The sequence below is a fragment of the Histoplasma capsulatum genome, assembly GCF_000150115.1.
Source record: "Histoplasma capsulatum G186AR genomic scaffold supercont2.8, whole genome shotgun sequence".
NCBI lineage: Eukaryota > Fungi > Ascomycota > Eurotiomycetes > Onygenales > Ajellomycetaceae > Histoplasma > Histoplasma capsulatum.
Genome location: NW_025544808.1, coordinates 419,785 through 438,436, shown reverse-complemented (window position 1 = coordinate 438,436; position 18,652 = coordinate 419,785). Strand labels below are relative to the sequence as shown.

The window sequence follows — 18,652 nt, the reverse complement described above, 5'->3', positions numbered from 1 at the left end:
GTGCCAAAACGATGTAATGCATGTATGTAGAACATCGAGGTCACATAATCGCGTGAACAGCTTAGAGGAACAGATGAGGACGATGAAGAATAGCAGGGAAACGAAGGAGTAGATGTAGTTATTGACTTTTATGGGCATGGAGGCGTGGGGAAAAGGCCCTTGCTTGTGGATATGAATATGATAGTGAAGGGATACAGAGAAGATGAAGAGGGTTATGCTTGAAGGGATCACGGAGGTGATAGAATACATAGTTGCGAGAGAGATGTAAGTATGCTTTGCTCCTGCGTGTATGCTTTGGGCTGCATAACCGGTGGTGATCAGTGGGCGATGGTAGATGCTAGTATACAAACTACATTTCTGCGACGGTCAATGGAATTTTTACACCCATGATCTGGAGTTGGAACACGAGGGCGGGGCTCTGAGGCTGGGTCTCAAAGATTGATGAGATGAGATACGGATGCCTGAGAGCGCACAGTGTTTGATAGTGTATGAAATCCTACCCACTGCAATTCCAGGCGCTCTAGTTAAGCGCTTTAACTACGGGGACGCCTAAAGTGGTTGATCAGCCGCCGAGGTTAGGCTACCCCCCCCCCCCCCCGAAGCCGTTGACAACCGAGTCTGGCAGATCACCACACGTGACTCGGGTTTCGTCATGGTTTGCCAAGCCACGTGGTGACCAAACACCCCACCAATGATATCCACGGATCATCACAATGATGACAATCTTGACGTTGGCTCTCCACGCCCGCGTTTATGTATGTTAGCCATGGCCTCTCCCATCGAGCCTTAAAACCACATACGGTCCTTTACGCTGGCGTTGGGACGACATAGCCTCACGAGACACCACCCTAACACCGCGGCTCTACCCCGGTGCTGTATATCTTTTTAATTCATCGTTTTGAATGCGGCCCTGGAGTCTCTCCTCAAAGTTACCGCCATGTCCTCTAATGCACAAACTGGGGCCTTAACGGACTCGTCCGGCACCCTGTCTGGAAGCCAATTGACGAAGCAGCTCCAACAGAAGATGACCGGATTGAAGGAGACAACAGGACCTGAGACTCCAGCTGCAAGTCGGTCCCCAACGAAAGCCCGCTCTCTTTCCGAGGCACCTTCAAGAACCCCCTCCTCCGTCTCACCGAACCCTTCGAGCATCCAACGAACTAAAGATGATATAGCGGTTACCGCAGCTCCTGCAACACCCCACAGACCCGATCGCCTTACACATGGACTATCACTGCAAATGCCCTCGAGAATGTTTGGTAGCCCTATCGCAGCAGGGAATCGAGTCCCTCTCTCCCCGAAGCTGGATTCTTCGCACATATATGGCTCACCCGCCTCAGTATTACCGCGGCGATCCAGGGGATTGGACTTTTCACGCGCATGCACGAATTTACATCATTCTACCTTGGCTGAATCGTCGCCAGACTCCTCCCCGGTCGTTCTTGGTCGTGGAGTAGCTATACCCAATCGCCGGAGTAATACCAACTCGGCGGGAATGGGTTCTCCGGGCATGCCCGGGGGCAGCACCTGGCAATCCATTGGTAACAGTGATCGAGCTGTGATATCCAGCTCCGTGAGCAGTGTCAACATGTTCGAATCCGATACCACTAGTAGTAGCGACGGGGATGAGGACGACTCCATGCATATAATCGATAGGGAAGATCCGATCCTAATGACCCCACATCTTGCTCGACCGGGAAATGCGTTCTCGACACCATTTTCTCCAAGCACAGCTCAAAGCCCCGGCGGTGATTGGATGAGTGGGCTTTCTGCTGCTAAAGCCAGCCTCATGAGTTTTCAACGTGCCCGACTGCGTGGTGCTAGGAGTAGACACAGCTCAAGTAGCACCAGCGGTAATAGCTCGAAGCCCAGCCCTGGACCCATATCACCACCCGTTTTTAAAAGTATCGAGAGCGCCGCCACTGGCTATTTCCCCAGAGAAATGTCCATGAGCGAAGTCAAATCACGGCGGGAAAGCCTAAGTCTAGGCACGAGTGACCTACATTTGTCAGACATGAGCGATGATGACAATCGACTAGCTCGGTTTGGTAGCCCGTCCAGCAGCGCTCCCTTACCGGGGACAACAAATATCGAAAGCGGGCCTCACGGTGTAATTCGACGTCCTGTAACGAGGAGAGGAAATTTACTGGTACAGTTGCGCCATGCTACTAATCTTGGAAGATTTGATCTGCTAATGCGTTATGAAAAAGCCTAAAACGAAGAACTTCGCCCGGATCCGGGCGGCACTGCTTGAAGAAGTAGCCCCGATTGATTTCGAGTGTCAGCGGGAGGCTGAAGTCATTCGGCAGGTTCGCGAGAGCGAAGGCGGTGAATTACCCCCGCTCTCACCTTCCTTAACATCCCCTCTAGACTCGTCGGATTCCATTAATCCGAATGATGCAAGGGACATTGTCACCACCGGGCTCACGGGAGAAGGGTCGTCATCAAGCATTTTCACCAGCCATCCATCCAGTGGTATAGGCCGTTTAAGTGCCTTTAATAACCGATATCAAACTCCACCTCCGCCGACAACCCAACCCACTGGCCCCTTCACTTCCACCTCTACCTCCGATACAACGATGCAAACACCCCCATCTGCATCCCCGGGCGTCTTGGCAAACCAACACACCAGTAACAACGCCCCGCAACCTTCCGCCGCTGCCGGCCCTTCGCGCATCGAAGCGGAAGCGTCCCGCACAAACAAAAAACGTAGACACGATGAGATGATTGATATGAACGCGTTCAAGCGGCGGGCAGTTTCGCCAGGGATGTATGTGCAGAATTGCCCCGTCACGGCCTCTCAGCCTTCCTCATCGGGATCTTCTGCTTCGTATTTGAGCAAGAAACTTAGCAAGGAACTTAGCAGTCGAGCAGAAGGTGACGCTCAGACGCAGCTGCAGTCGAAAAATCCCCTTACTTCGACATCGACACCGACAACTGGAAAGACTGGGAGGGTGACGGAGGGTAGTACTATGAAGAGGGTTGGGATGCAGGGGATGAAAGAGACAAATGACGGGTTGATGAATATGAGTATTGATTGATCTGCGGTCTCCAGGTGTTGAGATTCTATTCTTCTGTGTCGTTACGATTCTCTTTTCATCTCATTTTCTTTTATTTACTTCATATGCGTATTTAGCGGAGGCGCTCTCGGGATATTTTTTTTTCCTTGTGGCCTACTTTCTATTATGTAGCATTCTTGTTGTTCAACATATTTAGCTTCTGGGTTTCTTCGGTTGTGCTTCGTATCCTTTGCCTATCAAGACAAATGATTTCCTCCTTTTTCTTTTTATCACACAACGCGGACAGAAAGCTCCACCATACTCTTGTTAAATTGATTTCTTTAGAATATACTGCCGCTCTTCACTACATATACATATATATTTTCATGCAAAAAGCTATCAAACCTCGTACTTTGGCGGATGCTGCGGCTATCGCGCTTATGGAACGGCGGCTGCGTTAGTTAGCGTTTCGCCATCCAGCACCTCGAGGGAAAACGGGCGGGGAGTTCCATGATTATTACTCGCTATAGCTAATATATATCTTTCCTCCTTTAAAACTAGAGAGTTGCTCAGCTCATTACAACCAATTATTCCTTGATATTTTACACCACATTACTGCTTCGCTTTGCATCTGCACTCGTTATACCCCGCTCCCGTGCGCTGTCGCTTCATCATGCCGTCGAACCTCGAGATTGCATCTTCATTTATTCGAGGTGCTCCACCAGGAGAGGTATGAATGGTCAATTTTCTTTATGTATTACCGAATTACCTCCATCTTGCGTGTCAAATATTCTAATTTCGTGATGGATAGCTCTCGGACGTTGTCGCAGGTACCTAGCATATCAAACAATCTCCAATATACCCCACCCCTTCTTTCCCCCTTCCACCGCACCCCACAAATCTGCTTCTCGCCTCACGCTTATACTATATATATGCTTCCTCAAAATCGTCCTCTCCGTTTTCTCCGGTTTCCAGATAGCTGATCGTATCATAATTCCATTGGAAAATCGCAGATATAAAAGCATTGACCCCGGAGGGACCGGCGCTCATTTCTTCGCTTGCGCCTGCTTTCGAGAAATACAATGAGGAACAACTAGCTACTGTCAAGCTGCCTGGAGGCAGTGAAGAGGTATATGCACTCTCAATCGTTTAGCTACGGAATTGGAATCCAACAACTTTCAAGGGTTGTCCTTTATATTCGTCGGGATTATTGACGATTCCCGTGAGCTTTTAGGTTATCGTTAGTTCATATAATAAGCTTGATAACAATCGATACTACGATGTACAGACTCAGACATCGTTTCAATTTGATCACGTCACTCAGGTTCGTATATGTCCCTTACTTATATACCTTATGCTGGCGCGCGGGGCTACGAGTTCCGTAAATGTTTGTCTTTGGCTGACGATGTCAATCATGTGGATGAGTAGACTGCCTCGTCGCCACAATCATATGTTCTGGAGTCGCGGCATTCCGATTTGATGTATGTAATTCTCGCCCTTCTCATTTCGTCTGGAGGTTATTTATTTTGACGATTGTGAAGTAAATCGCTCCTGAAATCGCTCTCAGCACATGCTCGAGAGCATTACCCAAGTTGCTCGTACGGTGTATATCCAACGGACGATGACTCTACCGTTGCTATCCTATTAGTCGCGAACAAATATTCTCCAAATAATTTCTGGTATGTCGTTCTTCTATCTACATCCTGCGCACGGATGGATTCTGTTTTGTCAGCAGTTATACGACATCTTAATGTTATCAAAACAAAAGCTGACCAGGGAATCATTACACACAGGAACGGCCGATACCGAGCCATTTACACAGTCCCCGCCCCCTCCACAGACACAATAACCGGCACTATCCACATTAACGTCCATTACTACGAAGATGGCAATGTATCGCTAAACACCACAAAACCCATCTCGATATCCCTCCCTGTCAATTCTTCCGCGGATACGGTTATCAAACGCATCGCTGCGGCGGAACGGGCTCAGCAGCTCGAACTCAGTGACGCTTTTAGCAGATTATCGGAAGGGGCGTTTAAGGGCCTCCGCAGGCAATTACCTATTACGCGGCAAAAGGTAGAGTGGGAGAAAGTGGGCGGGTATAGACTCGGGCAAGATATTTCAGGTGGGAAGGGTCGGTAGAGAAAGGTCAAGAGAGGGACCGGTGGCGCGTGGGAAGCTTCATCTTTCTCTTTCTCTCTTTTCCTGAGTAAATAGAAATATTCGATTTAGTTAAGGGAGATAGCGTAACGATATCATTCGATTTATCCATTGCCGTCCAGGACGCCTTTTCGAAGTAAATGCTCCATTTAAGCAACCGCTCCGCTTGTGTATAGAGCTGACCCGAGCAGCGTGCGTAATTCCTTCTCCAACCTGCAGGCAGTCCCCGCATTTAATCTTTTCCAGCCCTATCACAAAGTCCGAAATGCTGCCGGGACATATGCTGTGAGTGCGGAGTAAAAAGCCCGCCGACGGGCATTTGTTAGTTAGCGCATCCAGCGTCAATAACGAAACGGAACCACCCAAACCTCGCACACAAAATTATATATAACTAGTATTCTTACTCCCTTGGATAGATTCCGCACTTTTCACTGTCGCCGCGTGAATCTCATCCCTATCATAGAATTAGCATTACACGACCCCAAACCTTGAAGCATGGCAAATCGCCACCCACAATCCCTCCTCAAGCAATTCACGAACTACACAAACTCCGGCATCGGGTTGGAGAACGTCTTGCGTGTGATCCAGTCAATATGCCAGGTCATCTCAGCTTCAGTGGCGTCAGCGTCTGAGGCAGAACCATGGACGAAGGCTTGGATTAATTTGGCACTGAGTATGTTCCATCCTATTTCTCTTTTTCATTATATATATATATTTAAAAAAAAAACCCCAAACAAAAACAAAAACAAAAACAAAAACAAAGCTCTTTCATATCTTGTCTCTCGTTCGAATTATTTTGCCCGGGGTCTGAAGCGGCGGATATTCGCCGGTCATGCTCTTGGGCTTTATCCCAACAAACCGCGGTGGTGTGATAATATCTGAATAGTAGTTGTTCGTCTGCGATCACGATGTCGGGAGAATATATCCATACGACCTTCTATAGGGGCAGAAGCCTCTATATCCTCTTTCTAAGTGTGCTACCAAGTGTATAAATTGACATTTGAATTTCCTTGTTCGTCTGAAATTCTCCCAACCTTGAGGGTATTCTTGCTTCTGGTTGCATATCCGGGCGTTTTCATCATACTAGTATTCATATAACGATATGATGTGCATTTCTCATTCAAGAAGCACGTGAAATCAAGGACAAGAGAATTGATTGTTTTTCCCACCCCTTTTCAGGTCGCCGATACTTCCGCTACTTTCAATTTATCGACTGCTTTGAGCGGGCGTGGGCGATTCTCTCCGGACAAGACCCGGCGTCAGGTAGGGGATACGTGGTGCGGACCATGGCGGTGGGAGAATGGAGCTGTTTGGGTGGCTACCTACTCCTGGAGGCTTTTACGATTGTGAGTCGACAACATCACGCAAATCTTCTCATGATAGAATATCCCTTAATTCTGCTTTGACAAGGACTTTGTTTCATTCTACATCATCTGGCTAGTAATCGGGGGCAATGATATCATTATAACAACGATTAAACAAGTCCCAATTTTACCGACTAACCAAAAACTGGTTCCCAGCTCGACGCCCTAAACATTCATCCAACTCAATGGGCTGAACAGGTCCTTCTCGAAAGCTACAGATTCTGGTTCTATTCGATGGTTTTTGCCAGCGTGAGGATTTTATGGCAATTATTAGTGCCACCCTCTCCGCCCGAAGGTCAAGAGGCGAAGCTCGTCAATGTCAAACAGGAAGACGAAAAGGGGGATTCCAAAGTGGGGAATAAGAAATCATTTGCCGGAGCGAGCGATGAGACTGTTGCAGGTAGCAATGCGGATATGAACACCGTCCACCTGTTGACAGAACTTGTAATCCTTGGATGTGACATTTTAATTCCTGTGCAAGCTCTGGGGTGGCTGAATGTTGACGACGTGACTGTTGGTAGTGCGGCAGTCCTTAGCACGCTATTGATGGGGAAGGATAAGTGGGTTGAAGTGCAGGCACAAGTAGGCGCTTTGTCAAGGGGACAAATTGGTTGTTAAAATGTTGGATTTTCCTATCGCTTTGGTTCTGATATGATTGGATTGGGTTGAGCATTTAGAATTCCTTTGAGTGTGACCGCGGAATGAAGGGAATATAATATATTGCAGTAGATGTTCGTATGCCCCGAAAAAATATTGATGAATAAATCCGAAAACCTCCTGTCCATACCTACACTAGCCTCTCATGATCATAGTGGCAGAGTATCAAGATTCCGTCAAAATACTCCTATTCGACCAAAACTCGCACTCATCCTGACTCCACACATCATTTGCTATTTGTGCTGGAATCCCAATCCCACCGCCTCCGGCCCGCTCATCATTCCCTTCACCAAATAGCATAAGAGTCCTATTTTTCTTCCACCACCTACCACCAAACGCCTTCCACTCAGGTCTATCCGGAAATCTTCCGGGGACAGCATTAGGATCACCAGTGGTAAGAAAGGACGTGAAATATGCATGCAATGTCCCAGCGATTTCTTCCTGGGCAGCGGAAATCTGCCGCACGCCGCGGCTATACGTTTCGTATTCGGTCTGGTCCGCATGGCTTGCACCACCCTTCACGGTTTTATTTAGAGCCCAGTGGTACAAATATACCGGCGCTTGCTGTCCCGCCGATGCGTGGTGGACAGTTTGCCGAACAGGGCATATATAAGCGAAATTACCGTAAGCGGCCTCGACACGCTTGAACTGAGCACCTACTCTTATGTTTCGGGTCTCCGCATAGGGAGAGGATGGGTACTTTAGCGGATCTGGGTATAATTGGTCAAGCTTCTCGAGGTCCTTTTCAGGCATGGCTGGAATGAGCAAGCGGAAAAAGTTGATAAATTCCTCTGACTCGGACATCTCTAAGGGAACAAAGGAGGTACCTTCATTCGTGTTGAAGCCAGTGAGGATTGAGACTTTGTTCCAGCTACCAGCTTCCCAGGCTTTGATAGGAGCTTGTTTGATGATATCGCCGTCGATGACTGGCTGGAACGCCCAGCGATCTGAAGACTCGTAGCGGGAGAAGATCTTGGATGAGGCCAAAGCAATGGTTAGTGCCGGTTTGCTTCGTAGGCATGACATGATTCCATCTTCCTCCAAACCAGAGCAGCCAGCTTCAACGAGAAATTCTTTAAATTGAAGCTCGTGGAGATTGTGGTTATAGGGGTAAACGGCACGAGAGGTTGCTGCTCCAGATTCCATAATGACTCGGCGAAAAAGTGACGGCATTCCTTCCTCATAATGCATGACATGGTGGCCGATCTGACGATGTTAGTGGACGTTTTTACAAGACGCTACTGATCTGATAGTTCATACTGAATGTGCTCCAGCTGATAGCCCAAACAGGGCGACGTCGTTTGGATTGCCACCGAAAGCTTCAATGTTTTCATGCACCCATTTCAATAAGAGGTTTTGGTCACGTAGACCTACGTTAAGTGCGTTTCCCTTTGCTGCAACTTTCGATGATAGGAAGCCAAATGCACCAAGTCTGTGAAACTGGTCAGCGCATGAAAATCCACACAAACGAATATTCTGCAGTCTTACCTGTAATTGAAGTTCACAGCAATATATGGCTTTTCGGACCACGCCATCATAGAGGCGGAGTTGTGACTTCCCCCTATCGTAGGATAAGCTTTCATTTGCTTTCAAGGTGAAACTTGAACAGATGGACGAGTAGATGGACACACCATTTCCAAGATTAAAAGCGCCACCATGGAAATATATTGCTACTGGTAATTTGTTCGTCTTATTTTGCATCCGAGGGCGGAATATATTCACGGTCAGACAATCTTCAGACCATCCATAAAACAAAAGCGGAGGTGATGCACATCTATTCTATCGATTAGAACTGACGTCTATTGACTTTAGAGGCCCGAAAGAAAAGGCTTAGTTAAATTTCTAGCCTTACCTTTTGCCATAGCTTGTGGCATCGATTGCATCATTAGACGCATGGACGGGCACTGGAGGACTGAATCTCCTTTCGTTCGTCGGTGGCAGCGCATATGGGATTCCAAGAAACGCCTCAACGGGCTTTGGTAGATTGTCTCTGAGAACCTTCCCAACTACAGTGCCTTGGCGAAGAGTCACAGCTGGTGTCTCCGTGGCCCCTAGAACAACCGCTACACGAGCCCATGATGGGAGGATGACTTGCCATGAGATAAAAGGGAACCAACGGTAGCACAAATCTTCAACATCAAGGTAAGTATTCAACACGGACAGCCGTAGCGCGAGCAATGCTAGCAGAAAGATAATAGGCACGGATATAAGCCAAATGGCGCGCTTGATCAGCGGCATGGTTTGGACATGGGTTTGAGCCAAGCCTTACTGCTGTAGTTTGTTTAACAATATTTCACACGTGGACACAGCGCGCGGATTGTTATCCAACCACCAACACCAATCTGGTAGAGACGGCAGATAATAGATTCCTCGTGGCATGCCCTAATACAAAGGCAGACTGCGCAACCATCCACTTATTTTGATCCTGTAAACAAGATTAAACATTGAACTCGTAATGGAGGTCTTGATGGCACCAAAAGCCACTGAACAATCTTACCGGGGATAGCCAGTCCTCGAGTTTGATGACCCAGCCCCGCCGTCGTATCGGCAAAATAGTCGTGAGAATAATGTTGTGATTGAATCCTTTATTGGACGTCTGGATATCAGTTCAGTTACATCAGCAGGGATCAGCCTCACAAAATTAAGGTTTGAGGAAAACGAAATTTTTTCCCCATCGGGAAATAGTTTAATTCATCGACACGATGACATAAGAGCGCAGCAAACTTCCTTTCCAAGGGCGACTGCGCCTCCAACACAGCAGCGGAGGATGCGGAGAAAGAATACGATGAAATCATTCTCCAGGCTCCAGGATAAAGGTGGTTGGATTGGCAGCTGGTGGGCGAACTGATATCCTTCCAACAAACTTTAGGCTATCTCACAGACAAGTGATACGAGTGTATATAAAATGCTCGCCTCAGTCCAGCAGAGGATGATTCTCAAATTATGCTCTCCTCCACCATAGTACAGATTTCTACATAAGGGTGTATTCGCCTTTCCTACTCTCTATCTCAGAACGGTTCTCTCTTTGAATTGCGCTCTCCTAAATATCCTCATAATGTCATCGGACAATCCTCTCATAGACAGCGCCCCTCTAGCAAAGGAGAAAGAAACCCTCAAGAGCTCTGCGGTTTCAATTAGCTCTACCGAAACTGCGGAGACGCTGATCAATACCCCAGGCTCATTCATACCCGGTCGCTCTCTACTCATTGACGCTCGTGGAAAGGCACTTCTGCGTCTACCCACCCCACCCTCACAACTCGAAATCCACATTCATAACCCAGATGGGTCGCTCGCATACGTATCCACACGCAAGAAACGCTTCTCGGGAAATTCGACTCTCTCATCGCCCGAGCGCGGCGAAATAATATTCACCGAATATTTTTGCGGCCCCAGTAGGGAACCTATCATTCATCTTCTAAATGCGTCTGAGAAATCTTCTCCGCAGATGAAAGCCCAAGGGAAATACACGTCCCGAACGACGAACTTCTCTGCACCGGATGGGTCCGCCTTCGAATGGAGGTATGTAAAGGAACGTGGCCCAGATGGGAAGAAGGAAAAATTTGTTGTGCTGGAGAAGCTGGAAGTTGCCGGCCGCAGAAGAGTCGCACACCTGCTGCGGAATAAACAGACAATGCCACCTAAGACGTCAAGGTGTACAGCAGGGAACGGTGGAGAGCTTGTATTTGATCAACATGCATCCGAAATGATAGATGAAGCGTTGATTGTGGCTACTTGTCTGCTGATGCTGAAGAAGGAGACTGATCGCCAGAGGGCTTTGCAGGCATTTGTGCTCTTCGCTGGTGTTGCTGGTTCATAAGTTTCGCCTTCATCCTCATAGATTGTTCTTTTGTTCTCCCTTCCTGCTCGATTTTCTTATTGATTTCTTGCATATCCAAGCATTTTGCCGCTAAGTTTAAGATGCGATCTGTTAAATAGTTGGGGATCATATCTGGGTGCATCAAAACATAAATTGGTAAACTGTATGGTGTCTTATAGTAAATAGGGTGCGATCATATCCTGCTGCTTCCAACATCCTCTGTTCAAACAATTTCGCTTGCTTAAATGAAACAAATTCGACGACCTTAAAAATCCAAAATAGTTTGACACTCAATGACACATGGAACCTCCCAAAAAATATCGATCTCTCCATTCAAACTTGGGGGTAGTTTTAAGTCCAGTTTTTTCAGTGACACCCACAACCGGACTCTTCTGAATCAGAAAATGTCCAAGCCGAGAGAGGGAGCCAATATCTTCAAGCCCGTTCATCACATTCAATCACATCCGTAATGCGTTTTCACATAACGATACAGACGAAGCAATCGCAATCTTCATCACCACAACCGCAACTAAAGCAGGGTTTGGTGGTTCCCTTGACGGGCTTGGTAATGGTCGATGTAGCAGAGCTGGAGGAAGTGGGAAGAGTGTGGTTGACGAGTTGAGAGCCGGTGGTTGAGGCCATTGTTTCAGGATTTTTGTGTAGGGCGCGGGTTCTATGTCGCGGTGTAGGTTTAAGGATAGAATTTTTGGCTGGAGTGCTTTCCTGTAGAGGGAATGTCAGCGGTGGGGTCTCGCAACGTGTACTCCACGCAACTATTTACAATTCATCACGACTTGGGGGTCTTTAGAAAGACGGGAAAAGTCATCATAAATGTATTTGTATCTACACACCTGCTAACCTTTGTTCCGATTCCGGTTGTGCGAGACGGGTTTGATAAAATACCAGAGCGTGTCGTTGAGCTAAATGGGATATTCGAGTAGTAACCACGACGAAGTAGTGATTATCACTTTCTCCGCCGTTTCAGCCATCAAAAGCTTAAATATGTGGATGCGACGCCATGTGACTTCCACACCCATGGATCCTATTTATGGGCCACGCCCCGAGAAGACTACAAAAGCTTGTTTGATGTGAATCCAGCCAGCATTTCGGCTTGCACTGCGGCACCAGGTATGATATAAGTAGCAACCAGCCTGAAAGCTCAAAATGGCCAAGCCGCCAAATGCAATTTAGAGAATGCGACTTAACGGTGGCTTGTTAGGGCGTTATTTAGAACGATCCAAATCTTCTGTTCCTGATCACGAGAATAGTTTTTTATTCTCATAGGACCAACATGCCCTCCTGACATGGGACAATACCTCTGACGCAGATGACTGGAAATTCGTATTCTCTGCTTGCTCTGCTAGTTTGGGATGTCATGTAAAAGCAACAAAGGAGATAGGTCATGAGTAATCTGTATTTATTGATGATATATCTTTAGTCGCCAGAATGATCTACGGGATCCACTATACATTTTCTAGCCATCTTAGGATTGCTCGCATCATGACTCCATCATGATACCTTAACGCGGCATCCAGGGCGGGCTGGACATGAACTTCCCCCTCACACTCTACAAAAATGAAGTCCTTCCCGCCTAGAACACTCCAATCAGTTTCACGCCGGGCGGCAACAGTCTGTGCCCTTACGCAATCCCTAGCGAACCTCCTGCAACTGTCCAGAAGAACTTCCGCCGTGCCTGCTGTCACCATCGCATTCTTGACCAGACCTGGCGATCCCTTTGGTGACGGAAACACTTGACTCCAGACATCTTCAGCGCCTTCCCCTTCGCATAGATCTGCCCATACATCTTCCTCGGTAGGAATCCACAATCCCTTAAGCCAGGACACTCCGGTCCGATTGATATAATCCTTCTCAGCATTCGTCTCATAGCTCCCTTGATCCACCCTCATCGTAGTCCAGGGGCTCACAAACAGCACAGCTCTAAACCTGCCACCATTGATATCCAGTGATGCAGCGTAAGGCGATGTTTTGACCATGTGCGCCAACAACGAGCCTGCCAGGTGGCCGCCCGCGCTGTCGCCAGCAAGTATGATGTCTTCAGCCCGCAATAACAAGTCCTTTAGAAGGTACCGAAGCGCAGACACTGCTTGAACAAGTTGAACTGGGTATTGATACTCCGGGGCTAGAGCATACTCGAGGAAAACTACTTCTCTGGCCTTGCAGGCTGCGGCACACCGAAGGACAAACGGCATATGAGCAATTCCCCTGAGGGGGTTGACATATCCGCCGCCATGGAAATACAGCAACACCGGCCCATCTGCAGTGGCTGAGGGGGGCGTGATAAAGTGCAAGGTTGGCGGTGGCGCATATACACCCGAGCCCACTTTGCTCTCAGTGGGGATAGTATGGTTCACGAGTATTGTTTTAAGCGGGATTCTGTGCCTGGTGCAATAGCTCTTGATTGCCGACCCTGTTGGATTGTTTCGAAGGCCATGGGTCAGCTGGTGGAAGGAAAATGTAGCCGTTTGCACTTGGAGATAGGTAATGGATAGCCTTTGGCGCCAATGGAGAGATTTGTTTATCTTGTTTGTGAACGCAATCGCAAGTAAAAGCTGAATCACTATAATTCCCCGTCAGCATGTGTATTTGCTTGCGAGCAATTATAACGCAGTAAATGGCCGTCCGACTGGGTAGGTTCAAGTTAGTAATTTAATTACCAAATACCGGAATAAGAGCATAATAGAGTGCCTTCTCACGGATGGTGAGAGCGTTTGCTTGAGTGGTTGAATGCAATGAAGTCATATTATCACCAGGCAACTCACGGAGTTGAGAGAGATCAAGGACTTTCAGATAATCCACTCGGCGGGATATTGTGGTGGATGTAAAGCTTGTGAAAACAGAATTTTCTGCCACCCCCTGAAAAGTAGTAGCAAAACACTGCAAAAATAATCAAAATATTCATGTATCTCTAGAATCATTCAAATATCATCCAATTCATTCAAATACACATCTTTATCATCAAATATGCATCTTTATCATCAAATCTGTCAATATGTCCCACAACATCCACTGTTCTACTGTCTTACAAGCTTATAAAAGAACTTCAACTATTCTGCATCTTTATCTGCTCAAACTGTCTATTTTGAATATTTCAAATAATAACAAAAATTCAACTGATGATGAGAAGAAGAAGAAAAAGAAGAAAAAAAAGACACAGTCAGAAGATTCTTAATTTCTATAAATATCTATTTCTGAATCTGAGATTTTATTCAGACTGTATGAATAGATGATTATCAATAAGATAAAAAAATCTATAAAGATTAAGTTATAGAATATCATAATAAATAATATAACTGTCAGTTTCTATTGTATTCAATATACTATAAAAAGAATAGCTGAAGAGTATGTTATAAAACAGAATTGTAAAAAAATAGAAGTTGTAAATTATATAGCAGTTATCTCATTAAATAAATATAAATCTTCAATCAAAATCATTCTTGAGAAGAAGATAGATTGAAGAGAGATTATCACTCTTTTGAAGAAGTTATATAAAAAGAAAATGAGTGAATTTAGTATTGAGATTATCATCTCTTTTAATCTTTTTAATATCTCAACTCTATTTTCAAATATCTCTGTAATACACAGTTCTACAGCTTTCATTGAAATATTAGATTTATAATTAATAATTCAGATATTAATATTAAAAAAAGTATTAGATATCAAAAAAAAGTAATCTTATTATCTATCAAATTCTCTCTCTATTATTCTGTCAAATTCTCTCAAATTTATAAAATATCTAATAATGAAAAGCTGCTATCTATATATATAAGATTCACAGTCACTAGTCAGCAGCTGAAGAAGACTTGAAATTGATAATTAAATAAATATAATTCTTTATAGATTAGATATGAGATAACTGTTCACTGATATTATTAAAAGATAAATTATTATAATTTTGAACAGAGTATTTATTGAATAACTTTTAATAATACTTATATTCAACTTCTGAATAGTGAGATTGTCAGTTAAATAGATGATATTAAATATAAATATACAACAGTTAAAAATCTGTCAAAAAAAATAATAAAAAGATTAATAAATAGAAAAAAGAAGAAGAAATAAAAAAATGAATCTATCTCTGCTTCTAATTTTTCTATATAGATATCTCAAATATCAGCAGTTATCTTCTCTCTTTTAACTTCTTCTTCATCTAATATTATATCTTCAAATAAGATAATCAATATAATGATGATGAAATATATAATAAAAGAAATAAAAGATATGAAAAAACTGAATTCAAATTTACTATTAAATTCAAATCTATTATTAAATTCAAATTTATTATTAAATTCAAATCTGTTATTGAATTCAAATCTATCATTGAATTCAAATCTGCTGTTAAATTCAAATCTGTCTTTTATTCAAAATAGTTCAATTTCTCAGTTTAATGAATATACAGATCTGTTTATTAATGAGTTTTTTAATTGATTAATAATAGAGAGATTTCAAAAAACAGAAGTTTTTTTAACTGTAAAAAATATTATTCAGAATAAAGAATTTAAACTGAATTATATACAGACAATAATAAATAAATAGATAATTTAATTGAATATTGAAATAGATATATTTTTAATAATAAGAGATAAATTAAAGAGTTTTATCTGATAGTTATAGTTGAAGAAGATTAAATTGTTTTTATCTACTGTTTATAGTAATAACAGCAGATTTCATACTGTTTCTACTTCTGAATTTGAAACTTAGATATTATATATTATTATAATTGAATTGCAATCTGAATCTTTTTAGATTTTACAATACTATTCTATATAAACAGATCTGAAATATTCTTTTATATCTTCTTCTCTTATAAAATTCTCAACTGTATAATATAAGAAGATTTTAAAATCTTCATCAAACTGATTCTCTAACTGATATTTTGTAATGAATGTGTCACTGATTAAGCAGATATTATCAATATTACAGATTAAACTATTCATACTATCTGTGCAGTTTATATGATTTATTTCAATAATACTATCAATAAACTTAACACTATTCTGATAACAGTTTATAAATTGATTAAAGAAAGAAAGAGAAAGAAGATTAGAGAAAGAGATTATATAAGAGAATTCTTATAGATAAGAGAATCAGAGTAGAAGAAATATTAAAAATTATACTCTGAAAAAGCACAGAGTAGAAGAATCATTAAAGTATTAAAATATATACAATTATAAAACAGAATTGTAAGAAGATGTGAAAGAACTTTATAAATATATATAAATATATAAGTGTATAATAGAGGATTGATTGTATAAATTAACTGCTAATAAATGCTAACTCATTATATTATCTCTCTCTACTGAGATGAGTGAGAATTTATAGATATTGAATATAACAGTATCTTTTATAATAAGCACAGATTTTCAGATTGAATGATTGTATTCTATCTATTTAATAAAATATTTATAGTGATGATGATTGATTCTATTGCTGAGAATTGCTTCAATTTCTCATTCAAATTCATTATCTTCTTTTACAATAACAGATGATTATCAATTGAAAGTCTTCTATAAAAGAAACAGATTCTTGACTGTGAATTGAAACAGATTTATATAAAAAACATTATAAATATTAGATGAAATATTCAGTTGATAATTATGAGTATCTAATACTTCTATTACTGTGTATTTAATATAATAGTAGTTTAGTATATATAAGAGATAATCTATTCTTATATTTCTAAGATCTAGTCAAACTTTGTCTTCTATATTGTATCAGATTATAGAACTTTTTCTGATATTTATTTAATTTTTATAATTCTACTGAGTATTAGTCATTGAAGCTTCAGCTCATTTATAAGTTTTTTTAAATTTACTAATTATATTTTCTACTGCTTACACAGAACTGTGAATATATATAATTTTTTAAAGAATTTCAGAGAAGTTTAGAATTTCTAAATTATAATTATATAAAAGAAAGAATAGATTTATATCTGTTGTAATAGAATCTCAACTATTTATAATAATCTCAATATACAATAGTAGATTATTTCAGTTATTTTATATATAATTACAGAACTTTCAAAGAATATTTTTAATTATCTATATCATTCTCTCAGTAGTTTCATTGATCTCTGAGTAATATATTATTAATAATTTTTACTTGATTTTCAGTAGCTGATATATATAGATTCAGAGTATACTAATAAATTAACTGTCTCTATTCAATACAATGAATAAAGATAGACTGTATATACAATAGAATAAATTTCTGATAAAAATATTTATAATAATCTGTGACGGGTTAGCACCCGTTAGTAGTTAACTTATGCAACCAACCCTCTATCACCTGTTCGCCCTCTCATGTGCTCTTGTGTATCTATAAAATGCCCCTCTCCTCACAATCCCACTCCACACTTGTGTAGTCTCTAACAATTCCTTCACATAACCTCTAACATTCTTCCACTCTGTGCTCCACTGCAGTGTGACCCCTGATATTCTTCCATCTCAATCCTTCTTCTATAAGAACCCCCTCATACAATCTCTTCTTCTAATCTTCTTTCTCTTTCTTTTCTTAATCAATTCATAAACTGTTATCAGAATAGTGTCAAGTTCATTGATATTGTCATTGAAACAGATCATACAAACTGCACAGACAGTACAAACAGTTTAATCTGCAACATCAATAACATCTGCTTAATCAGTGACACATCCATCACATTACAAATCAATTCATCTGTGTCAGTCTGAGTGCCTCATGTTTATGATTGCATCTAGATGCTCAAGTTAAAGTTTAAGAATAAGTTACTCAAGTTCTACAAAGCCACATCACTGTGATAGTACTGTGAAGAAGCTCAAGTGCTTAGAAGTCTACAATCATATGTCTGTGAAGAGATCAGAGTATCTACAAAGTATTTTCTTCAAAAAGAATAAGAACTGAATCTTCTGATCTTCAAGTTATCAGAATCAAGAATCATAATCTCATATAAAAATAAGATGAATTATGAACACTTCTATAAACACTCTTCCATAGACAAAAATCAAAACCTTGTAGAAGACAATACTGAACTCTGTAGCTTCCTCCAGCAGCAATCTCTGCAGATGACAGAGCTTCAGTGACAACTGAATAATTTGAATATAAATACATCAAAAATCATACAAGCATCAACACCTCTTATATACAAAAGAAGAGAATGCCTCTCTCTTCTCAATAAATTCACAGAAGAACTCTTGATCTACTTAGTCTGAAAATGAAAGATGAAAATCAAGCTTGAAGAAGATGAGTCTGTAATAGACTCTCTGCTCTCACAAGCTTGCTATATTCATAGTTGACTAGAAGGAGATACTCTAGCCAAGTTCCAATCTTGAATTGAGTTGTATGTGTATGAGATATACATCTCTGAAGAAGTCTTCCATCAACTAGATATTCTGTTCTTGAACTCTATACTTCAAGTGTATATGATGCAATGATTGAACAGAAACTGTCAGAGAAATATACCACTGATGAACTATCTACTCAACTTCAACAGTAAGATATATAAAGTAGAAGATCAGAACTAAAATGATGCTGTCAAGATCAATCTTCTGAGCCAGTATATTAGCTTTGAACTGCTCAAGCTCTGCATCTCATATCTTATATCCATATATTATCATGACTACTGCACCCACTTACACCAACTCAACAACAACCTCACA

At 42.0% G+C, this 18,652-nt stretch overlaps 7 protein-coding genes across 7 annotated transcripts; 4 read left to right on the top strand and 3 right to left on the bottom strand.

Moving 5' to 3' along the window:
• Window positions 1-937: 937 nt before the first annotated feature.
• HCBG_05936 (uncharacterized protein) lies at window positions 938-3,227 on the top strand (the record flags this gene model as incomplete). Its single annotated transcript, XM_045432985.1, has 2 exons — window positions 938-2,149; window positions 2,211-3,227. 2 exons carry the CDS (start codon window positions 938-940, stop codon window positions 3,039-3,041), a joined length of 2,043 nt encoding a protein of 680 aa, XP_045286153.1.
• A 445-nt stretch (window positions 3,228-3,672) lies between these two features.
• HCBG_05935 (F-actin-capping protein subunit alpha) lies at window positions 3,673-5,144 on the top strand (the record flags this gene model as incomplete). Its single annotated transcript, XM_045432984.1, has 7 exons — window positions 3,673-3,729; window positions 3,811-3,829; window positions 4,013-4,128; window positions 4,234-4,323; window positions 4,428-4,480; window positions 4,541-4,678; window positions 4,793-5,144. 7 exons carry the CDS (start codon window positions 3,673-3,675, stop codon window positions 5,142-5,144), a joined length of 825 nt encoding a protein of 274 aa, XP_045286152.1.
• Window positions 5,145-5,657: 513 nt separating this feature from the next.
• On the top strand, window positions 5,658-7,845 carry HCBG_05934 (peroxin 11B; the record flags this gene model as incomplete). The annotated part of the gene is made up of 3 exons (XM_045432983.1): window positions 5,658-5,835; window positions 6,288-6,508; window positions 6,683-7,845. 3 exons carry the CDS (start codon window positions 5,658-5,660, stop codon window positions 7,142-7,144), a joined length of 861 nt encoding a protein of 286 aa, XP_045286151.1.
• HCBG_05933 (carboxylesterase) lies at window positions 7,349-9,795 on the bottom strand (the record flags this gene model as incomplete). The annotated part of the gene is made up of 6 exons (XM_045432982.1): window positions 7,349-8,389; window positions 8,444-8,615; window positions 8,672-8,744; window positions 8,815-8,957; window positions 9,036-9,608; window positions 9,681-9,795. The coding sequence occupies 5 exons, from the start codon at window positions 9,419-9,421 to the stop codon at window positions 7,349-7,351; spliced, it is 1,815 nt and encodes a 604-aa protein (XP_045286150.1).
• Window positions 9,796-10,138: 343 nt separating this feature from the next.
• On the top strand, window positions 10,139-11,726 carry HCBG_05932 (uncharacterized protein; the record flags this gene model as incomplete). Its single annotated transcript, XM_045432981.1, has 1 exon — window positions 10,139-11,726. The coding sequence occupies one exon, from the start codon at window positions 10,239-10,241 to the stop codon at window positions 10,998-11,000; it is 762 nt and encodes a 253-aa protein (XP_045286149.1).
• Window positions 11,459-12,037, bottom strand: HCBG_05931 (uncharacterized protein; the record flags this gene model as incomplete). Its single annotated transcript, XM_045432980.1, has 3 exons — window positions 11,459-11,723; window positions 11,852-11,920; window positions 11,946-12,037. 3 exons carry the CDS (start codon window positions 12,035-12,037, stop codon window positions 11,459-11,461), a joined length of 426 nt encoding a protein of 141 aa, XP_045286148.1.
• A 426-nt stretch (window positions 12,038-12,463) lies between these two features.
• On the bottom strand, window positions 12,464-13,760 carry HCBG_05930 (lipase/thioesterase; the record flags this gene model as incomplete). Its single annotated transcript, XM_045432979.1, has 2 exons — window positions 12,464-13,428; window positions 13,676-13,760. The coding sequence occupies 2 exons, from the start codon at window positions 13,758-13,760 to the stop codon at window positions 12,464-12,466; spliced, it is 1,050 nt and encodes a 349-aa protein (XP_045286147.1).
• Between the last annotated feature and the right edge of the window lie 4,892 nt (window positions 13,761-18,652).